This window comes from Netta rufina, assembly GCF_964035555.1.
Source record: "Netta rufina genome assembly, chromosome: 30".
NCBI classification, from domain to species: domain Eukaryota; kingdom Metazoa; phylum Chordata; class Aves; order Anseriformes; family Anatidae; genus Netta; species Netta rufina.
Genome location: NC_140154.1, coordinates 2,663,573 through 2,687,104, shown reverse-complemented (window position 1 = coordinate 2,687,104; position 23,532 = coordinate 2,663,573). Strand labels below are relative to the sequence as shown.

Genomic DNA, 23,532 nt, shown 5'->3' with positions numbered 1-23,532 from the left:
ACCAATGTCAATAAATGCCCAACAGCAGCTCTGTGAGTGAGTTCCTCCTGCTGGCATTTGCAGACACGCGGGAGCTGCAGCTCCTGCACTTCGCGCTCTTCCTGGGCATCTACCTGGCTGCCCTCCTGGGCAACGGCCTCATCCTCACCTCCGTAGCCTGTGACCACCGCCTCCACACCCCCATGTACTTCTTCCTCCTCAACCTCGCCCTCCTTGACCTGGGATGCATCTCCACCACTCTGCCCAAAGCCATGGCCAATTCCCTGTGGGACACCAGGGCCATCTCCTATGAAGGATGTGCTGCCCAAATCCTCTTTTTAGTATTCTTGGTGGTAGCAGAGTACTTCCTCCTCACCGTCATGGCCTATGACCGCTACGTTGCCATCTGCAAGCCCCTGCACTATGGGAGCCTCCTGGGCAGCAGAGCTTGTGCCCAGATGGCAGCAGCTGCCTGGGGCAGTGGCTTTCTCAATGCTGTCCTGCACACAGCCAACACATTTTCCCTGCCCCTCTGCCAAGGCAATGCTGTGGACCAGTTCTTCTGTGAAATCCCCCAGATCCTCAAGCTCTCCTGCTCAGATGCCTACCTCAGGGAATTTGGAGTAGTTGTATTTAGTATTTCTGTATTATTTGGTTGTTCTGTTTTCATTGTTATTTCCTATATTCAGATCCTCAGGGCCGTACTGAGGATGCCCTCTGAGCAGGGACGTCACAAAGCCTTTTCCACGTGCCTCCCTCACCTTGCTGTGGTCTCCCTGATGGTCAGCACTGGCATGTGTTCCTACCTGAAGCCACCCTCTATCTCCTCCCCATACCTGGACCTGGTGGTGTCTTTTCTGTACTCGGTGGTACCTCCAGCGGTGAACCCCCTCATCTACAGCATGAGGAACCAGGAACTAAGGGATGCAGTGAGGACACTGGTAGAATATACAATTCTTCGGCGTATTCACCCATAATAATATGCCTAAAAGCAGAAATCCTAGTTTTTTTCTCAGAAAATCTCACAATATTTTTTCTCAATATTTGTCTGTATTATTATTTCCTATATTTTTTCTTATGTAAATATTATTTCTGGCCTCCTACTTGTTAACGATTTACCAATAGAACCAGGCTTCATGTGTAGATAAACTGGATAAGGAAGTCATCATAAATTCATTGATCTCCAGTGCCATCTCTTCCCATCTCCTCTAGAGCTGGGGGAGCAGCCCCAGCACGCTGGAGGGGCTCAGAGTCAAAAGCCCAGCTGCCACTCGGAGGAGCAGCCCCAGTGGCCCTCGGGGCTACACCTCACTGCCCTCTGGGCTCTGCCTCTCTGCTGCCTTTGGGTCCGGGCTGCTGCTTCCCTGGAGCCATGGCCATGGCCAGCAGCAGGATGTGGCCTTTTTGCTGCTGCTCTCTTCTGGTTTCCACATTGTTCTCTTGTGTTCTAGTTTTTTATATTATCCTTAAGGTCTCGTGTACCTTGGTGACAATCCTGTGGTCTCTGAGTGGCATCCCTGTGGCTGCAGGCAGCAGAAGGCAATGTGCAGCCCTGGGTCACAGCTGGCATCCCTGATAAAACCGCAGAAACAAAAAGGGCTGCTCGGTGCAAATGCAGAAGCCTGGACCCCTCTTCCAAAGCTGCTGCCAGGAATAGAGCCAAGGGGTTGCTCCCTGCTCTTCTGTTTTCTGAGGTTCTTCACAGAGTGAAACACACCATTCTAAAGTCACAGGGTGGTCTGTGAGGGATATAGGGCTGGACCAAGAGTGTCCTTTATGACAGCACTTACCAAAGCAGACAACAGCTGGTCTTGGACCTGTCTGCATGGGACTGTGCCCTTTGCTGATTGGTGATGCCTGCTGGGAGAGTACACTAGAGCTGCCAGGAGAGGTCTGGAGCTTGCCACAGGCAACATACAGTGAGGAGTGGGTGAATATGAGTTAATAGAAGCTCATAAAATGAGTGACCTTCCAAAGAAGAGTCCTGTAAAGGAAAAGGTGAATCTGAGGAATAAGATAAGGAGGATCTGATATTGATAAGGAAGGCTCTGCAATGCCAGGAGAGACATTGACGAACCACCAGCAGAGGGGCCATAAGACTGCAGAGTAATTGATACCCAACATCTCTGAGGCTTCATGGGCTAGGTCTTGTGCAGCACTCGCCAGCACTTTGTGCCCTTAGAGACACCCCATGGCCTTGCCAAACACTGCCCTGTGCTGCTGAGCCATCAGGGCAGATGGAAAAGGGCTCAGCAGCAGAGATCTCCACAGAGTTGGGTCTGCTGCCCACCCTGAGCAGCACGGGCAGGGGGGACTCCTCCAGAGGTCGCAGGGCACCACAGTCCCTGTCTCTGCACAGCAGCACTGCCAGCTCGGATCCCTGCAGGGAGTATGGGCAGAGAAGGAGCAATGGCCAGCCAGGCAGCATGGACACACTGCCCTGGGCAAGGCTCCCTGGGAACTGGGATGGTCCTGGGGAAGCGCAGGGCAGCATTTCTCGGCCTGTGCACATGGGTAAAGGAGAAAGGTCTTCATGCAGGCACCTGCTCGGGGCACGCTGCTCTGTGCCTGGGGCAGGCTGCTCTGTGCCTGGGGCAGGCTGTTCTGTGCCTGAGCCAGGTCTCTTGTGCAGGCCTGGGGAGCGGGACTGGCCCTGCAGGTCACAGGCACTCTGTGCTGGGGATCTCCCATGCAAGAGAGCAAGGGTCCTGCAGCTTCACAGACCTCCATCTCCTGAGCCATGGCTGGCCTCAGCCCAGGGGCTGATGGGGAGCCAGAGCCACCTTTGTCCCAGCAGCTACAGTGCCTTGCGAGGGGCTGGGGCTGTGGTGGTCGTGCTCAGAGCCCTGCATCAGCCTGCGGTGGGCATTGCCCTGGGGCCAGCTTAGCCTGGTCTGCTGGGCAGGGCTGGGGAGAGGGCAGGGAGGTGGGGAGAGGTGGGCAGGCGCTGGGCTGGGCTGGGCTGGGCAGTGCCCGGCAGAGGGCAACAGCAGTGTCATGGAGTGGTGGGAACATGCAGGGGAGGGCTCCCAGCAGGGCTTGGTGCTGCAGAGCCAGGGTTGCACAAAGGGAACCTAGAGCTGCAGGGGCAGGGGAGAGGAGGCCGCTCTGGGCCCTTGCTGGTCTGGGCAGAGCAGGAATGGGGCGCAGAGCATTCATTCCCTCACTGCAGCCTGTCAATGAGATGGGGAAGATACTAAAACTTATCCGAATTAGTATTTAGCCACATATATGGTAAAGTATCCTAATTATCAGGGATATGAATGAGAACCTAAAAACATCGTAATTACAGGGATGTAGATGAGAACCTTGTGAGAAGCAGATGTAAAAACGAAGATATCACTCAAGGCCAATGGATGAGAGAAGGACGAACAACTCATTAGGGAAGGATGAACAACTTGTTGCCAGGAAACAAGGCAAAGATAAACACAAAACTTCTAAATACTGTCCAACAGCAGGTCAAAGTCCAGAAAGGTAAAAAGTTTAACCTTCTCTTCCTCGTTGCCTTCATCCTGAAAGACCCCTGCCCACGAGCACTGGGCTACACTGTGCAGGCGCAACCGAAAGGAGCTAAGGGCGGGGAGTATGGAAATGAGTACTTGGAAGAGGTCCACCTTTTGGGGGAAATTAATGAATATGTATTAGAGCTCATGTAATATATCACAGTATTCATGTACATGTATAAAGTTGTGAGAGCCGACCAGGCAGGTGCGCACCTTTTTGAGGGAACCTATTCCCAGTGTGCCCGGTGCACCGCAATAAAGTATACCTACTTTACAACCCTATGGCTGTGGAGTCTTTTCCACACATCACCAGGACCTGCAAGGTGGTCATGGAGAGTCCAGGGCTAGGCTCTGCCCCATGGCCACAAGCCCTGTCTGCCCTCTTCCTGCCATGCTCCGTGCAGTGGCTGCAGCAGAGGGGACCCCCAGCCAGCTCCTGCATGGGGCTCTGCCACCCACCTCGCCCTGGCCCTCTCCAGCACACTTCTTGTTGCTCTCTGATGGACACCAGGACCTCCCTGTGCGTGCCAGCCAGCACATCTGCTGAGGGCTAGTGTGGCTTCTGCAGGGGCAGGGAGATCAGCAGCGCCCTTGCAACCCTCTGCCCTGGGCCTGCCTCTCCCTTTGCCCCTGACCCCAGCCTTGTCCCTGCTGGCAGGAGTGCTCTTGGCATGCGCTTCCTGGCCTCCCCTCACCTGTGCACAGCTGCAGCCCACTCAGGCTGCTGGCACAAGCGTGTCCTCACAAGCAGCACCACCCCTTGGGCTGCTTCTCCTGGACTCCCCTACCCACTGCCTCGACTCCTTGTCTCTGCTGGGCCTCACCTTTCACACCCAAATGCATCTCTTTGCTGTCACTTTCCTCTCCCCAGCCTCATAGGGTGACAGGGCCAGGGTGGGACAGGTTACTTTGTGTGATGTAGTTCTTGTGTAATTTGCACTGGTGATGGCACAAAGGGACAGTTCCTTCACCAGTGATCAACATCCTTTTTCATTTTAGGCCACAAATCAACATTGTTCACTCCACTTAGAGTGTTTTTCTTTATCTTGTGAATGAACTAAATTATGTCTCCTTGATTAGTCTGAGGCACAATGCAGTGCTTTTTTGCCTTCTACCACTACAGCACAATATATATGACTTTTCTTTACTCTGTGCATTGACCTGATGAGTCATTTTACATTTTTCATTTTCATACTCATAGTTTGAAGGGGATGATTTCCCAAAGTGGGGCAAGCTGATGGGTTCTGTTTCAGCCATTTGAAGTGTCCTGTTCTGTAGTCTTGCAGACTGAATTTGCCGCAGATGACCCAGGATGGTAAATGGATGTTCAGCTGTCTAGTAGAAACAAAGGAGAGTATCTTGGGTTCCCAATGGCCATTTCAACTTTGGGTCAGTCTCAGGAATTCACTGAAGAAGGGGTGTGTCCTTGAAGGGGTTTGTGTTCTGGGCTGGACTATAATTGCGCGGATAAAGAGCACTGCTGGCAGTGGAGTTTCCCTGGGAACTCCTACCTCCACCTGAATCCCCCAAAAGGCTCTGGTCTCCTGCAGGTCCTTTCTGACAACTGCAAATCCAGGGAATTATCTCAAATACAATGGGGTCTCTCATGCTTTTTCCTGATTGCTTATGGTCAGACAGCAAAGCTCTGCCTCAATACCCAGTAATTTCTTTGGTACTTAACTAATAGAGCAACTACTCATCACTTCAGAAGATTCAATCCCTTCTATAAAATGTCACACAGTGTAGTTTCTACCATGAATAAATGTGAATTGTCAGGATGTAAATTCATCACAGGAAAATAAATACTGGTGTTCACCTGTACTTGCATTGTCATCGCTTTATCTATCATGATGTGCTCCTTCATCAGCCAGGTACTTGCATCTGTGTTGATGAAACAGTCCATGTTGGATGTCCCCTTTCCAGCTGCCTGTCTGGACCTATGCACTTCCCATGATTCTCCTGGTTTGCCCTCCCCTTATTCTTTGATCATTCAGACCACTCTCACTGACCCAGTTGCTGCTTTGAGCTTTGAGTTAGAAGCAGCCCAGCTTGCCCATCTGTCAGTAGTCTGTCTAATTGTTTCCTTAGCAGGAACCTCATCTTTTAGAACATCCTATCAATCATCCTGTTGGGAAGGTAAACCTCACAGAAGGCATACAAGATGAAGAGCTTGTTTTTTGTTGTTGTTTGTTTGTTTTGTTTTGTTTTGTTTTGTTTTTGTTTTAATTGCTGCATGTTTTCCTGTTCTTTGGTTGGAAATAGGAAAAAAACTTCTGCATCTGTGTGCTGCCAGGTCTCGTAGTAAAGCAGGTAGGAGTTGGTGCAAAGGGGCTGTAACATCCAGCTGCAGCCTTGAGTGAAGTCTGTTGTAAGGAAATGAGAAGCAATTACCTGGTGGCCAGTAAGAGAAATGGCAGGGCTGGGGTGGTGAGGAGCAAGGTTGTCCATGCAGCGTCAGACCTCAAGTGTCTGCTTTTCCTCCCTATGCAAATCTCCAAAGGAGACACCCAGGATCAATATCACTTAGAGAATGATGCTCCAAACTGAAATGCAACAAAATTCTCCCTTTAAAATGAGAAAATATTTTATTAGTGCTTTTTGATATCTTCTTCCTTAACTACAACATGAAAGCTCCCAAATTAGCTGAAGAATTCTTGATGTCTTGAAGAAAATTATGGAAGAAATGTTAGGAGTTTCTTCATTTTAATGAGTTCCGCAGTGTATTTTGGTGCTGAGTATATGAAGCTCAGGTATTGAGAGGAGAATGATGCAATTGCTTGAGAAAGTAAAGCCAGAAGGAAAAGTTGAAGTGACTTGGAGTATTAATGGGCCCCTCTGATGGCTATTACTAAGACAGCTTCCTCAGGGACTTGTTAGAGCAGCTAATTGGAGGCCATGATTACAGACAGGCAAAGGCACTGTGCTGAAAAAGGTCTTGGTTGGTTTTAGTGAAGCAGAAGGACCAAGGCCTGGCCGCACATACTGGGAGGGCAGATCCTGCACCCTATGCCTGGCTTAGGGCTCTTCCTGGGGGTCTGTGGGATGTGGTGGGCAGTGTGATGCCAGAGAAGAACAGTGGCATGACACCTCTCTGCCTCTGCACAGGGTTGCAAGCTTGCAGTGAGTCTCCATTGCAATGACTACATCTCATCTACTCATAAGCTCTAGCAAAGGGGACAAAAATGTCAGGGCTGTTGGGACCTTCCATTCTTGCCAGCACCCTCTGCCTTCTCTGCAGGCTTTACTATGCTGTCTTATACTTTGCCCTTTCTCCTTGAAGACTGCAGACACCCATCTCTGTTCACCACCTTGCTCTCATCCCAGCATTTCCATCATTTCACTAATGTCTCATCAACCCTCACCAGCTGTTCCTTGAAACATAAAAACAGGGTCTTATCATGGACACTCTTCAGGTGACCTCTGGTACCATAGCACTACTCTTTGAGGGATGTTTCTTCATCCCTCTGTCCAGTGCCAACCTTCCAAGGTGCACTTTGTAGCAGTTTTTCACTCCTGCTCTTTCTTACTGCCAAAGAAATGTTCATCAGGGTGGAAACCACTCCTAAAGTAGACATCCCAACCCATCAGCCTTCTTGCAGCCTGTCAGCCAACCAGACACAAGTCACCAGCATCTTCCAAGCCATGCGCCTGCTGTTGGCCTTGCAGCTTCTTGGCTAGACACACCAAAGCCTTGTGCTTCCTGCTGTCCAGTCATATACACAAGCATAAGGGACATGACAACCCATATTGGGGCCTTCTTTCTACATGGGTCCTCCTGGTCATGTAGGCAGAGGGGATCCCACAGTCAGCGTGCCAACCAGGTGCCTTCTGCTGGACTACCAGGACCACTGGGACATGTCAGCTGAAAAGTACAGATTTCAGGTGAAAGTCAAGGGTGACCAGTCAGCTAGTCCAGATGGAAGTGACCTCACAGTCCCTTTCCATGATGCATTCCTGCTGCTGCCCTATCAACTTCGGAGACAGAAGTGACCTCACAGTCACCACCACAGTCACATTCCTCCTGCTGGTGCATGAGATCCTGAGGCAGAGCTGAGCTCATTGGAGCATTCCCACCCATCTCCTCCTTGTGGCCTACAAGCTGACCAGATCCATGGCCCCTCACATTCAGCTTTGAATGCCATGTGACTGCATAGCAACCTGAAGATTCATGCCTTGCCCTAGGGGGCCAAGCACCTAAAGTTATGGGTTAGGAAAAGGGTTGAAGGTGAGAAGGTTGAAGCACAGGAACAGGGGCATGGGTGTTGTTCAAGTATGGGATTAGGGATTAGGGTTCACATTTCTATGTTAGAGAATAATCAAAGGTTTAGTGGGAGGGTTTATTGTTCTGCTTGGGGTGTCAGGTCTGTGGGTAGGGTATGTGCAAGTTCTTTGTTTTAGGGTTTTGTTTAGATCTGCAAGAAGTCTAGGGCTAAATAGAGCATTTTAAAAGTAGTGTTATGGGCAGGGATCAGGGTGAGCAAGAGAGTAAAGATAATGTAGTGGGGCTACGGACTACTTTTGGCTTCAAGGGATACTGTGGTCAAACACTAGTGCAGTGTATTCCCATCAGGGTGTGAAGTAGCATTTAGGTTTAAGTATTAATGTTACAGGTTAAAATAGGGCAAAGCCCTCACATGACTGCTTTACATCAGCTTTACTGCAGGATCAACATTACCTGAACATTCTTTCTTCTTCAAAATCATTAGTTTCTGCTGTCCAGGTTTTCCTATCCTCCCTCAAATCTCATATCTCTCCTAGCCAGGCTTCTCCTGACTTCCCAATATCAGTTATCTTCTTAGGGGCAGCTTTCTGATGGCTTTCATGAACTCAGAGTATCTGACTAACCTCTATTGGCTATTCTATTCCTGAGAAAGAAGCAGCTCCTAAGCCAGCATGGAGAAGGACACAAAGGCCTGTAGCAGCACCCTGCACAATGTGCCCAGCAGCTGAAGTGTGCATCCTGCCTACAAGATTTGGTTCCAGAATGGCTCCTACAGACCCAGGGTAACTTTTTGCAGGCCTTTATGCATGCTTTGTGTTCCCACAGGCATCTTGGAGGCAGTGGCCCCCTTTGTGTAGAAAAATGAAAGCAGCCCTGAAGGATGACCAGATCTGGCCCACAAGGCTTTAAATAGGATCAATTATTCTGCAGTCTTATATGCCTTCATCTGCTGGCTCTTCAGTGCCTGCCCTGGCATTGCAGAGCCTTCCTTAGCTCCTAGACCCCTCAAATATGCTTTTCCCCCTAAAAGATTCTTTGGATGGTCACTCATTTTATGAGGTTCTATTCACTGAGCACATCACTTGGCTCCCCTGACATTTCCTGGCAGATCCAGTTGCCTCTCCTGGCTGGCATCAGCCATCAGCCCCAAAGCAGGGGCACATTCCCATGCAGATGAGTCCAAGACCAGTTGTTGTCTGCTTTGGTAAGTGCTGTCATAAAGGTAGCTCTATGTCCTGCCCTTGGTCCCTCACAGACCACCCTAGTACTCTCAGCCTGTGTCCTTCACTCCATGACAAACCCCAGAATACAGAAGAGCAGGGAGCAATCCCTTGGCTCTATTCCTGATGACACATTTGGAGGAGGTATTGATGCTTCTGGGTTTGCCTTGAGCAGCCCCTTTTGTTTCTGTGGTTCTATCAGGGAGGCCGGCTGTGACCCACGGCTTCACATTACCTGCTGCTGCCTGCAGCCACAGGGATGTCACTGCAGAGACCACAGGACTGTCAGCAAGGCATATGAGACCTCAAGAGCAACACGGATACAAGAGCACAAAGAAACAAAGTGGAAGCCAAAAGAGAGCAGTAGCAAAAAGGCCACGTCCTGCTGCTGGCCATGGCCATGGCTCCAGGGAAGCAGCAGCCCCGACCCAAAGGCAGCAGAGATGCAGAGTCCAGCGGGCAGTGAGGGGCAGCCCTGAGGGCCACCAGAGCTACTCCTCCATGTGGCAGCCGGGCTCTTGGCCCTGAGCCCGTCCTGCATGCTGGGGCTGCTCCCCCAGCTCCAGAGTAGATGAAAAGAGATGGCACAAGAGACCACTGAATTTCCAATGACATCCTTATTGAGTTTATCTACACAGGAAGCAATGTTCCATCAGAAAATAATTAACCTGTAGGAGGCTAAGGATAATATTTTATAAATCAGAAAAAAAAATATATATATAGAAAATAATAGTACAGATAGATAATAATAAAAATATGTAAAAACTTTCTGAGAAAAGCAGGGATTTCTGATTATCGGCATATTATTATAGGCGAATATGCTGAAGAATTGTGTATTCTACCAGTGTCCGCATTGCATCCCTTAGTTCCTGGTTTCTCATGCTGTAGATGAGAGGGTTCACTGCTGGAGGCACCACCGAGTACAGAACTGCCACCACCAGGTCCAGGTATGGGGAAGAGATGGAGGAGGGCTTCAGGTAGGCAAACATGGCAGTGCTGATAAACAGGGAGACCACAGACATGTGAGGGAGGCACGTGGAAAAGGCTTTGTGCTGGCCCTGCTCAGAGGGGACCCTCAGCACTACCCTGAAGATCTGAATATAGGAAATAACAATGAAAACAGAACAACCAAATAACACAGAAACACTGAATACAATTAATCCAGCTTCCCTGAGATACGCATCTGAGCAGGAGAGCTTGAGGATCTGGGGGATTTCACAGAAGAACTGGTCCACAGCATTGCCTTGGCAGAGGGGCAGGGAAAATGTGTTGGCTGTGTGCAGGACAGCATTGAGAAAGCCACTGCCCCAGGCAGCTGCTGCCATCTGGGCACAAGCTCTGCTGCCTAGGAGGCTCCCGTAGTGCAGGGGCTTGCAGATGGCAACGTAGCGGTCATAGGCCATGACGGTGAGGAGGGAATACTCTGCTCCAACCAAGAAGAGTGAAAAGAGAATTTGTGCAGCACATCCTTCATAGGAGATGGCCCTGGTGTCCCACAGGGAATTGGCCATGGCTTTGGGCAGAGTGGTGGAGATGGACCCAAGGTCAAGGAGGGCGAGGTTGAGGAGGAAGAAGTACATGGGGGTGTGGAGGCGGTGGTCGCAGGCTACAGTGGTGAGGATGAGGCCGTTGCCCAGGAGGGCAGCCAGGTAGATGCCCAGGAAGAGCGCGAAGTGCAGGAGCTGCAGCTCCCGCGTGTCTGCAAACGCCAGCAAGAGGAATTCACTCACAGAGCTGCTGTTGGCCATTTGCTGTTTCCGGGCGTGGGGTCCTGCTGAAGGAACAGAAAAACACTGATAGTTTACAACAGAGTTTTCTTGGAAAAAAATATTTCAATTTTTCATGTAAGCCTCTATTTCTCATTTCAGAGGAAAACTCATCACATTTCTCATTTAATCCTTCCCAAACAAATCTCCACTTCTGTTCAGACTTTTGGCAGGTTCCTTTCATGACTTCTGACTGATGCTGCTTACGGGTTTCACTGAGAGCACGGACTCTGTGTGGGCTTTGCGGGAGTCAGCCCTGCCCCAAAGCAAGTTCATATGGTGATTTCTATTTGTCTCTTTCATTCTAGCTGCTCCACCACACCTGAAGGTTGTTTATGAGGCATAAATCCTAAGCATTTCTACTGTACTTAAGTAAACCTTGTGGATCATCAAAGGGACGTTGTCCTTAGTGCAGTGTCCTTTAGAGAGCACATCCAGTCTGTCTGTCAGTCATAGTGTCAACTGTCCTGTGCTGGTGTCTCTTTGGAGAGAAGAATCCAGTCTCAAAGCACACATTTCCAGACACCTCACCCTGTACTCCCCTTTTCCCAAGCACACTGAGGGCTCACTCCAAGTGCATGTGAAACCCCCATCCCCAGCCAGCCTGGGAACAAGAACAGCAGCAGCATGACCAGGTGAAAAAGCCAGGAGGAATGCCAGCGTGCTGCTGCCAGGGGAGGCAAGGCCAGGGAGTGACAGACGGACACTCAGCAGACCCTCCTGTGCTGCAGCTCTGCCTGCAGAGGAGGCAGCTCATGCTCATTGCAAATGCTTTGTGCTCTGCTTTGGCCTGCAGACACCTCCCAAAGACAGGAGGTTTGTAGCTCCTAAAGATCAGCTTAGACCAAACCTTAGAGGACCACAATGTGATGTTGGTGCTGTCTGTGAGATGAGGCTTGGGAAGGTACGTTACACATTTCACCACTGACAGACTGATTTCTCAGTGCAATACTCCAGGAGTTTCAGTCTCCTGTACAAATCTGACAATTCATTACCACGAAACCTGCTCCCCTCCACAGCAGGAATGTGAAAGCACAGACGGCAGAAAAAGCCTTACCCTTCAGATAAATCAAGGCTCGATCTTCCTCTTGAAACGCCCCCTCATAATGTCATTTTCTAAAGCACTGCATAACCAGAGAGAACCATCTGGACATATGTTATATCAGCCATCGGATGTGCCAGATGTAGAAGACCTCTTTGGCAACTGCACCTGCATTGCCCTGCTGCCAGAGACTCACGGTGTCAAGAGCATGCAGATCTGTCCTGCCACACACTGCCCTCTGTTGTTGCGCTCCTCACTGCCTCCAAGCCCTCTCTCCTTCTCTCCTCTCCTCTCCCTGTGCCACCTGCACTCAGAGCCCCCAGCCCTGCTGTGCTGTGCAGAGGAGCTGCTCCTGGGCAGAGCTGTCTCTCTGCACCACTGCCCGCTTGCCAGGAGCTCCCCTTGAGCCTAGGAGACTGGCCATCTCAACAGCACAGCACCCAACCATGGCATCACAGAATCATAGAATATCCCGAGTTGGAAAGAACCCATAAGGATCATTGAGTCCAACTCCTGATTGCTTGCTCTGTGCCATTGCGCTCCCTCGAGGTGTCCCCAAGGCCTCAGGGATGACAGTTCCTTAAACCTCTCCTGGGGTGTGGTGTTTGAAACAGACTGAAGTCATCACTGACTGCTTCTCTCTGTAGATGTCAGAGACTGATTTTTTTAAAGTGTGATTTGTGCTGTTGGAGTGTGGTTGTCAAACATGTTGTGCTTTAACCTGTCAGGCACCTCAGCGCCACACAGATGTTAGCTCACACCCACCCCCCAAAAAAGATAATGGGTTGAAATAAAGACAGTTTAAAAGGACAGAAAATGAATATGAAAATGAAATACTACTAATAAATACTAAGAAATTTTATTATTATTATTATTGTATGTATAAAGGAAGTGATGCACAATGCAATTGCTCATCACACACTGACCACTCGCTGCTCAACCTTTCCCCCAGCACGGGTCCCCCTGAACCTGGACAGCCTACATTAGGATCTCCTATGCAGGTCCCTTGACCTTACTTTGTTTTAGGGCAATACAAGTTTTCAGAAGGATTTGGAACATTTGCTTCCCTTTCTCAAATACTTCTTCTGCTGTGCTACCCCACGTAGCGATGTCATCAAGGTATTGCAGGTGTTCAGGAGCTTCCCCCTTTTCTAGAGCAGTCTGGATCAGCTCATGGCAAATGGTAGGGCTGTGTTTCCAGCCCTGGGCCAGTCAATTCCAGGTGGACAGGATGACCTAGCATGTGAAAGCAAAGTGGGGTCTTCACACTGCTGCCAGAGGGATGGAGAAAAATGCATTAGCAATATTAATTGTGGCATAGCGCTTGGCTGCCTTTGACTCCAGTTTGTACTGAATGAAGTTCTAGCATGCCCGGCACAGCAGCACTCAGCGCTGGTGTGATTTCATTCAGGCCACAAAAGTCCAACGTTATCTTCCACTCACCAGTAGAATTTTGCACTATCCATATGAGACTATTAAAGGGCGAGCAAGTGTTGCTGATCATTCCTTGGCTCTCCAGTCAATGAACCAGCTCATGCATGAGAATCAGGGAGTCTCTGTTATTGCAATATTGCCTCAGGCGCACTGTTGTGGTAGCGATTGGCACCTGCTGTTCATTGGCCATCAGCACCTCCACAGCAGCAGGGTCCTGTGAGAGCGTGGGCAAGGTAGACAACTGTTTCCTGTCCTCCTGTCCTCCAAGGCAGCTGTGCCATAAGCCCACCAATACCCTTGTGGACCTTTGAAGTACCCTCTCCTGAAGTAGTCTATGCCAAGGTTGCACAGAGCCTCCAGGCCAGTCCCAATGGGTTGCATTTGCCACTCCTTCCCAGTTGGACTCACTTCAGCCTGGGTTTGATGTGCCAGGCCAATAATCTTCAAAGTCGATTTGAGGATTGTCCCCTTTTGTCACTGATTGTCCCCTTCCTCCCCCTGGCTGGAGGCTGGGTCCCTCCAGTCCTGCTCATAGTATTAATTACGCTGTTGGGAGGACTGCCGCTAGAAACTGGAGCAGCAATTTTCTCAGAAGAACCACTTTTTGCCAATGTTTTTTCCTTGCACTTCATGTATGTTTCCTTGCCTCTAGTGTGGAGGTAGATTTTTTGCACCCCATTTTCTCATGACCTTTCCATGGTCACACAGTCAAAACCACAGGTGACACATAGTATGCACCCACTATATGAATTTTATTGATGCTTACACCTGATAGTTGAGGTATTGGTTAGTGCAGGTGAAGAAGAAGATGTATTCTCTTGTAGTTCTTGCACCTCATGAGAAAGTTTCTCTCAAGACGAAATGTAGGCCCATAGGGAAGAAGAGAGACTTTGTAATGCCATAGTTGCAAATTCTTCCACTGTGGGTTCCTCTTGGTCTTCCCAGGTCATTACTGCCAATGAGCTGGCATATGATGATGGTGTGCTCTGTACAAACTTCTGTCATATGGGTCGTGTGCACTTGACTTCACCTGGATCTCTGGATAGCTCTTTGTTGTCTAGGTTCCTACAAATCGCCTTCAGCATTGTTAATTCCCTCAGGTACTGGATATCCCTCAGCATGTTGGTCCACTTTCCTGGTTGACATACAAGACCTTTCTTGAAAGGATACCTTTCCTTCAGGCATGACAGGATTAAGTTCCCTTTGTCAGTCACCCCTTCCCTAGATCGGGATTTTGGCTGCTTGGCTTCCTTGTCCTCTAATTCCAGGCTATTGGCTCCTTTCTCCGAGAACTGGAGCAGCCAGGTGACAATGTGCTCACTGAGATAATGGCTGAAATCTGTTCCCATACCTTCTAGCTTACCCTGGGAAAGGGATCACTTGGTTTCTGATGTTTATTTGATCTCTTCTTCCTTGTTCTCCTGCTTCCATGATGGCCCAGCTTTAGAGAAACCTGCCTCATCTTCTTCCTCCTTTCTTGTCCAGGTAGGAATTTCTTTCCTTTCTAAAGAAAAACTGACTTCCACACCCATTGTTTTCTCTTGCATAAAGAGGCAACCAATACTGACACAGATTGGTTCTCTGGCCCAGCTATGGGGTCCATCATAGGGACTGGAGTGGCTGCAGGGCCCAACACAGGAGTTGTTCTGGCTACAGGGTCTTTCAGAGGAGTTGGAGTGGCTGTATGGCCTATTGCAGGTTTTGGAGTAGCTATAGGGTCTATCACAGGGGTCAGTTTGAATTTACAGAATCACAGAATTGTCTAGGTTGGAAGAGACCTCAAGATCATCGAGTCCAACCTCTGACCTAACACTAACAAGTCCTCCACTAAACCATATCGCTAAGTTCAACATCTAAACGTCTTTTAAAGACCTCCAGGGATGGTGACTGGGCAGCCCATTCCAATGCCTAACAACCCTCTCAGTAAAGAAGTTCTTCCTAATATCCAGCCTAAAACTCCCCTGGCGCAACTTTAGCCTGTTCCCCCTTGTCCTGTCACCAGGCACAAGGGAGAACAGACCAACCACGACCTCGCTACAGCCTCCTTTAATGTACTTATAAAGAGTGATAAGGTCACCCCTGAGCCTCCTTTTCTCCAGGCTGAACAAACCCAGCTCCCTCAGCCACTCCTCGTAGGACTTGTTCTCCAGACCACTCACCAGCTTCGTTGCCCTTCTGTGGACTTGCTCGAGCACCTCATTGTCCTTCTTTTAGCGAGGGGCCCAAAACTGAACAAAAAACTGTACTCGAGGTGCGGCCTCACCAGAGCCGAGTACAGGGGGATGATCACTTCCCTAGCCCTGCTGTCCACACTGCTTCTTATGCAAGCCAGGATGCTGTTGGCCTTCTTGGCCACCTGAGCACACTGCTGGCTCATATTCAGCCGACTATCCACCAATACTCCCAGGTCCTTCTCTGCCTGGCAGCTTTCCAACCATTCCTCTCCCAGCCTGTAGCTCTGCCTGGGGTTATTGAGCCCCAGGTGCAGGACCTGGCATTTGGCCTTGTTGAACTTCATGCAGTTGACCTCAGCCCATCGGTGCAGCCTATCCAGATCCTCCTGCAGAGCCTTCCTACCCTCAAGCAGATCGACACACGCACCTAACTTAGGCCCATCTCAGGAGCTGGAATGCCTGCAAGGCCTGTTGCAGGGTTTGAAGTGGCTGCTGGGCCCTTCACAAGGGTTGGACTGGCTGATGAACCTGTCACATGGGTTGGCGTGAGTCTGCAGGAAGTCACAGCAGCTGGGGAGGTGTTGACTGTGGCTTGTTAAGCATAGGTCAAGGTCCAGCACATTGCATTGATATGTGTCTGGAAATGCCAGGGTAATAACACCACTTTCTCAAGCATTTCACTTTTTTTTTTTTTTTTAAAGGATTCTGCACTTTCTCAGAGGTGAAGTTCCAAAGCAGTGGAGGTACCCACTGCTCTAGGTGCCTGCCCATATTCTCCCACACTCCCTGCCAGTCCTAACTCTCCTGACTCTAGACAGATCTCTGGATAGCATTCTTAAGTGATTGTTTGACATAAACAAAAGCTGAAACACATTCAGGAGACATAATAGGAACATGCTGGTTTGACCGTCTGGTTTGACCATATTCAAAAATTTGAAGAGCTATTGTAACTAGCCTGGAGGAGAAGGGGGAGGTGAAGGAGGAAGAGAGAGTGAACCAGTGGGTAAAAGTGTCTTCCTCTTGTCTCCTCCATGGTTTGGTTTCCTGAGGAGAAAAGGTCAAGAGTGTAATTCTTAGTAGTTCCTGAGAGATGGTTCCCAAGGTATGGAGGTAATGGCAATGCTAAGTACAAGTACCAGATTAGTTTAATGACCAGGAATTTTACCATATCAAAAGCCAGTGTTACACTATACATCAAAAGAATAAACTTAACCAGCCATCAGAAAAGACAAACAGCATGGCAGGAGATACATACAGTAAGTAATGTTCTATACAACACAATTCTGAAATCTTGCACAACAGACCTGAGATTAATAAATAAATAAATAAATAATCATATTTGTGATCAGCAACTATTAAAATCAAATAATGCTTATAATTTTAATTATAAGCATTTATATTATATATATTATATTATATATATTATATTATATATATATTATATATTATATTATAAATGCTTATAATTATAAGCATTTAATTTTTTAAATTAGCTTTCTTTTAACATGCTGTGGTCAGATCTGTCATTGGCTCAAACTTTGTGCTCCATGTTGGGCACCAGAAAGAGTGTGGTTTAACCCGGCAGGCAGATAAGCACCACGCAGCCATTCACTCACACACACACCCTGCTACACCCCCAGTGGATGTAGAAAAGAATGAGGAGGGGGAAAAAAATATATATATATATTTTAAAAAATAAAAATAAAAATCATGGGTCGAGATAATGACAGTTTAATAGGACAGAAAAGGAAGACAAATAATACAAGCAATGATGCTGATGATCATGATGATGATTGCCTGTCCCGAAGCAGTGGTAGCCCTACCCTGGCCAGCCACCCATATTGATTGTTCAGCATTACATCGTGTGGTATGGAACATCCCTTTGGCCACTTTGGGTCAGCTGTCCTGTTTCTGTCCCCACCAGCTTCTCAGGCACCCCCAGCAATCCACTGCTGGGCAACAACTAAACCATCAGCGTGTAATCAGCATTCTTCTAATGCTAAATCGAAAACACAGCATCATACCAGCTACTAGAAGGAAAATTAACTCAACCCTAGACAACATCAGGACACCCATAGACTAAGGGCATGATATCTCTCTGTGTATATCAAAAGAGAAAAGGTGGTGGTGATTAATCGGAAAGTACTGAGGCTGAGCATGATGCAGATGGTATAGAATGGGATGGATATTGTCCTCGTTTTGGCTGGGACAGACTTAATTTTCTTCCTATTAACTGGGATGGTGCTGTGTTTTTGTGTATAGGACGCAGTTCTAGACAAAATAACAGCATGCATGATGTGAGATATGTTCATCTGATTCGTGTCAGTACGGAACAATGCTAGGGCCACATTGTATGATGAATGTGACTTTCTGTCTTACATACCCTAGTAGTAGTAATGAATATGTATTAGCCTAGGAGCATAAAAATCAGCTACTTGATGTAACTGGTGTGCGTCTTGGTGGAGCAGAGACTCCCAGTGCACTCAGCGCTGTTTGCTTACCTCTATTCCTTTAATAAATTGTAAACTTTGATTATAGTTCTATTTTGAAGACTGACCCATTTATTACAATGAGAAGGAAGAACTGAAGAAGTGGAATTGGGCAGCCTTCCATTCCCTACCCTTCTCTGAGTCTGTGCTGCAATTCCATTCAACTACATACTCCTGTATTGGCTCAACTGTCTTGCAATTCCTGCTGCTGTTATCTTGTGAGAGACAGCATAATCAGGGTGAGCCATCTGCATGCAGACATTAACAGCTGACAGAATGCAGCGTCAGTCCAGGGGAACCTTGAGAAACTGCAGGACTTTGCCTACAGAAACCTGTTGATATTTGCATGCAGAAGAGCCTAGTCCTGCACCGGAGGAAGAGGAACCCCACACATGAGGGCAGACTAGGACCCTACAGAGTGAGCAATGCCCAGGACGAAGAGTGCCTGGGCACCACGAGGGATGCCACACAAGCTGTGGTGCTGCTCACCAGGAACCAGGCCAGCTTCCTAAAGAGCTGCCTTGCAAGGAATAGGTACCAAGCAAATCTGAGTTACCAGACAACTCAGATCTGGTGTGGCACCACACGGTCAAGGGTTTACAGCCAGCAGGAAAAAAGTTGCAGGTCTGGGAGTCCGTAGGACTGCCTGGTGTGGAGAGGAACAAGGACTTTGGCAAGGCTGAAAGTCCCAACAAGAGTGTGATCTTTGTGTCCATGGCTCTGGTTGTTGTCTCTTCCACTGACATTCACAAGGAGACAGCCTATTGTTAAAGCACAAGGGCCTCATTGCCTCCTTACCCCTCTCTACCAATGACCAGGCAGGGGTTGTACCATTCTCCTTCGCTTGGCCATGCACATCCCCATCTCCTACTGCCCCAGTAAGAGGCCTGAGCAAGGTGTGAAGGGAAAGGATCTCCCTTCCCAGGGAATGGGGGTCAAGGCCTGGCCCTTGTGCTTGGTGAAACACATCAGGTTTTCCTACACGTCAGTGACACCTTCACATTGCCTTTGTCTACTTGTCCTCACTGCCTCCAATGCTCTTCTAAACAAGGCTGTATCAGTGCTGTCCCTCAGGGGGACACTGCATGAAACTTGCACCTGACAGGGCGACAAAAATGGTGATGGGCCTAGAGGGGAAGATGTATGAGGAGCGGCTGAGGTCACTGGGCCTGTACATCCTGGAGAAGAAGAGGCTGAGGGGGGACCTCATCAGTGTCTACACTTCATTGCGAGGGGGAGTGGAGAGGCAGGTGACCTATTCTCTGTAAATACCAGTGATAGAACCCATGGGAATGGTGTTAAGCTGAGGCAGAGGAAGTTTAGGCTTGACATCAGGAAGAGGTTCTTCACCGAAAGGTTGGTTGCACACTGGAACAGGCTCCCCAGCAAAGCAGTCACTTCACCAAGCCTGTCTGAATTTAAAAAGCGCTTGGACTGTGCACTTAGTCACATGGTCTAAACTTTTGGGTAGACCTGTGCGGTGCCAGGAGTTGGATCCAGGAGTTAGACTTGATGTGCCAGGGAAGCTCATGGAGCAGATTATCTTGAGAGTCATCATGCAGAACTTGCAGGGCAAGCAGGCAATCAGGCCCAGGCAGCATGGGTTTATGAAAGGCAGGTCCTGCTTGACGAACCTGATCTCCTTCTATGACAAAGTGACGTGCTTGGTGAATGAGGGAAAGGCTGTGGATGTGGTCTACCTTGACTTCAGCAAGGCTTTTGACACCATTTCCCACAGCATTCTCCTCAAGAAACTGGCTGCTCTTGGCTTGGACTGGAGCACGCTTTGTTGGGTTAGAAACTGGCTGGATAGCTGGGCCCAAAGAGTCGTGGTAAATGGAGCCAAGTCCAGTTGGAGGCCAGTCACTAGTGGCGTTCCCCAGGGCGTCCCCCCCATCTTCATCGATGACCTGGACGAGGGCATTGAGTGCACCCTCAGTAAGTTTGCAGATGACTCCAAGCTATGCGCGTGTGTCGATCTGCTCGAGGGTAGGAAGGCTCTGCAGGGGGATCTGGATAGGCTGCACCGATGGGCTGAGGTCAACTGCATGAAGTTTAACAAGGCCAAGTGCCGAGTCCTGCACCTGGGGCGCAATAACCCCAAGCAGAGCTACAGGCTGGGAGAGGAATGGTTGGAGAGCTGCCAGGCAGAGAAGGACCTGGGAGTGATGGTGGATAGTCGGCTGAATATGAGCCAGCAGTGTGCTCAGGTGGCCAAGAAGGCCAACGGCATCCTGGCTTGTATCAGGAACAGTGTGACCAGCAGGGCTAGGGAGGTGATTGTCCCCCTGTACTCGGCTCTGGTGAGGCTGCACCTCGAGTACTGTGTTCAGTTTTGGGCCCCTCGCTACAAGAAGGACATGGAGGTGCTTGAGCGGGTCCAGAGAAGGGCGACGAAGCTGGTGAGGGGCCTGGAGAACAAGTCCTACGAGGAGCGGCTGAGGGAGCTGGGTTTGTTCAGCCTGGAGAAGAGGAGGCTCAGGGGAGACCTTATCGCTCTCTATAGGTACCTCAAGGGAGGCTGTAGCGAGGTGGGGGTTGGTTTGTTCTCCCACATGCCTGGTGACAGGACGAGGGGGAATGGGCTTAAGTTGTGCCAGGGGAGTTTTAGGTTAGATGTTAGGAAGAACTTCTTTACTGAAAGGGTTGTGAGGCATTGGAACAGGCTGCCCAGGGAAGTGGTGGAGTCACCATCCCTGGAAGTCTTCAAAAGACGTTTAGATGTAGAGCTTAGGGATATGGTTTAGTGGGGACTCCTAGCGTTAGGTCAGAGGTTGGACTCGATGATCTTGAGGTCTCTTCCAACCTAGAAATTCTGTGATTCTGTGATCCCTCCCCAAATGTCCTGATATTTCATGGGCTCATTGAGCTACAAACAGATCACTCTAACGTCCCCAGTCCAAGTCTACCTGAGCCACCAATTTTTGAAGCTCGATCCACCTCTTCGTTGTTCTGATGTTCTTCAGTAGCACGACTCTTGGGCATGTGGGCATCTACATGATGTACCTTTAGGTCCAGGTTTTCTACCTGGGTGGAAATATCTTGCCACAGGGTAGCAGCCCAGATAGGTTTTCCTCTGTGCTGCCAGTTGCTCTGTTTCCATTGCTGCAACCATCCCCACAGGGCATTTGCCACCATCAATGAGTCAGTGTAGATATACAGAACTGGCCGTTTTTTTTCTTTCGGCAGTCTCTAGGGCCAATTGTATGGTTTTCACTTCTGCATACTGACTCAACTCACATTCCCCTTCCATGGCCTCGACAACTTGTGTGGGACTCCACACAGCAGCTTTCCATTTCCAATGCCTCCTACCACACAGCAGGATCCATCAGTGAACAACACATACTGCTTTCTGTCTTCTGACAACTCATTATATGGTAGTGCCTCTTCAGCACGAGTTACCTCTTCTGTTGGTACTACGAAATCCCTGCCTTCCAGCCAGTCCATGATCTCTTCCAGGATTCCTGGGTGGTTAGGCATGCCCATTTGAGCCCACTGTGTAGTTAACACTACTCACTTACTCCACATAGCATCAGATGCATAGTGTGTAGTGGGAATTTTCCCTTTGAACAGCCAATATAACACAGGTAACCATGGGGCCAAGAGGAGCTGTGCTTCTGTACACACAGCTTCTGAAGCTGCTTGAACCTCCTCATATGCTGTTAGTATCTCCTTTTCAGTTGGGGTGTAATTGGCTTCTGATCCTCGATAACCCCAGCTCCAGAACCCCATAGGTCAACCTCTAGTTTCTCCTGGGGTTTTCTGTCAAGGGCTCCAGGTAAGGCCATGTTCCCCAGCTGTAGTGTAAAGTATGTTTTTCACAGCTGGTCTGGTATGGACAGGCCCAAGGGCTACTGAATGGGCTACTTCTTGTTTGATTTGTTCAAAGGCCTGTTGTTGCTCAGGGCCCCACTCGAAACAGTTACTTTTTCGAGTCACTTGATATAGAGGACTCACAAACTGACTGTAGCCTGGAACATGTATTCTCCAGAATCCTACAAGGCCTAGGAAAGCTTGTGTTTCTATTTCAGTAGTTGGTGGAGACATGGCCATTATTTTGTTGATAACATCCATCGGAATATGGCAATATCCATCCTGCTATTTTACCCCCAAGAATTGGATTTCCTGTGCAGGTCCCTTGACCTTACTCTGTTTAATGGCAAAACCAGATTTCAGAAGAATTTGGATTATTTTCTTCCCTTTCACAAAAACTCCTTCTGCAGTGTTGCCCCACACAAGGATGTTATCTATGTAGTGCAGGTATTCAGGAGCTCCCCCTTGTTCCAGTGCAGACTGGATCTGTCCATGGCAAATGGTAGAGCTGTATTTCCACCCCTGGGGCAGTCAATTCCAGGTGTACCAGATGCCCCTCCAAGTGAAAGTAAACTGTGGTCTGCGTGCTGCTGCCAAAGGGATGGAGAAAAATGCATTAGCAATTGTGGTATACCAATTTGGCTGCCTTCGTCTCCATTTTTGTATTGGAGTTCTAGCATGACTGGTACTGCAGCACTCAGCAGTGGTGTGACTTTGTTCAGGCCGTGATAGTCCACTGTTAGCCTCTGCTCGCCATTAGACTTTCACACTGGACATATGGAACTATTAAAAGGTGAGCAAGTCTTGCTGATCACTCCTTGGCTCTCCAACTGTAGTGGATTTACATGGCAAGGTTTTGGTAGCAGGGGGCCATAGGGGTAGCTTCTGTGAGAAGAATCGAGAAGTTTCCCCATGTTAGGTAAGGGCCCTACTGCTTACCAGAGCCAAGCCAATAAGCGATGTTGTTTGTACCTCTGTGAGAGCATATTTAAGATGGAAAAAAAAAAAAAAAAAAAAAAAAAAAACGCTGCTCTACACAGCAGCTGGGAGAGTAAGAGGAGTGAGAAACAGCCTTGCAGGCACGAACATCAGTGAAGAAGGAGGGGGAGAGGTGCTCCAGGTGCAAGAGCAGAAGTCCCCTGTGGCCCATGGCAAGGACCAGAGGGAGGGTGAGCAGGGAGGGCCCCCCGCCCATAAGAACAAATCCTCTAATGGCTGTCTTCCACTAGCTAGGCCACAATGGTCTACACCAGGCAGAGAGCTCTCCCTAAGAAGTTTGTATCCACCCAGACTGACTGCCCGCTCAAAAATGCAGCAGTTCAGGTCTCTGGATGAAGGGAGTGCCTGAGCCTGTTGCTGCCCTCTGAGGGCAGCAGAGACACTGTGTGTGTGAGGTGCAAGCAGGTAGATGACCTGGTCAGCCTGGTGGCAGAGCTCAAGGAGGAGGTGGAGAGGTTGAGGGCCATCAGGGAGTGTGAGCAGGAGACTGGTGGAGCAACTCCCTGCCAGGCCTGAAGGAGAGGTACATTCTAGATCCATATCTGGTGGGTAGGAAGAGCACTTTTGGGTTGGTGCAGAGCTGCTGGGCACGTTGTGCAGGCTGCTCCTAGACTCCTTTGTACCTTTTCCCCTCCCGACTACAACACCTCTTCTGTCTCAGGATTGGAGTAGCTGTCAGAGGTGAGACATACTCTGAGATCACGAAAACCATCAGAATGGTGCCCTGTAGACGATGACTGACATGGGGAGGTCAGGAGAAGCCTGGAGAGGAGAATTGTGTGATCTGGGGGAGAGAAGAGGGGCTTGGCCATCAAAAAGTAACAATGTTGAAAAGGTGAGGGGGTTCAGGTAATATTGATGCTGCTGCAACTCTGACTCTGAAAACATTCC

The 23,532-nt window shown here is 49.1% G+C and overlaps 2 protein-coding genes across 2 annotated transcripts; one reads left to right on the top strand and one right to left on the bottom strand.

Annotated features, from left to right (window-relative positions):
* Window positions 1-14: 14 nt before the first annotated feature.
* On the top strand, window positions 15-956 carry LOC311220210 (olfactory receptor 14C36-like; the record flags this gene model as incomplete). The annotated part of the gene is made up of 1 exon (XM_084303675.1): window positions 15-956. One exon carries the CDS (start codon window positions 15-17, stop codon window positions 954-956), a length of 942 nt encoding a protein of 313 aa, XP_084159801.1.
* Window positions 957-9,730: 8,774 nt separating this feature from the next.
* On the bottom strand, window positions 9,731-10,672 carry LOC311220209 (olfactory receptor 14A16-like; the record flags this gene model as incomplete). The annotated part of the gene is made up of 1 exon (XM_084303674.1): window positions 9,731-10,672. The coding sequence occupies one exon, from the start codon at window positions 10,670-10,672 to the stop codon at window positions 9,731-9,733; it is 942 nt and encodes a 313-aa protein (XP_084159800.1).
* Between the last annotated feature and the right edge of the window lie 12,860 nt (window positions 10,673-23,532).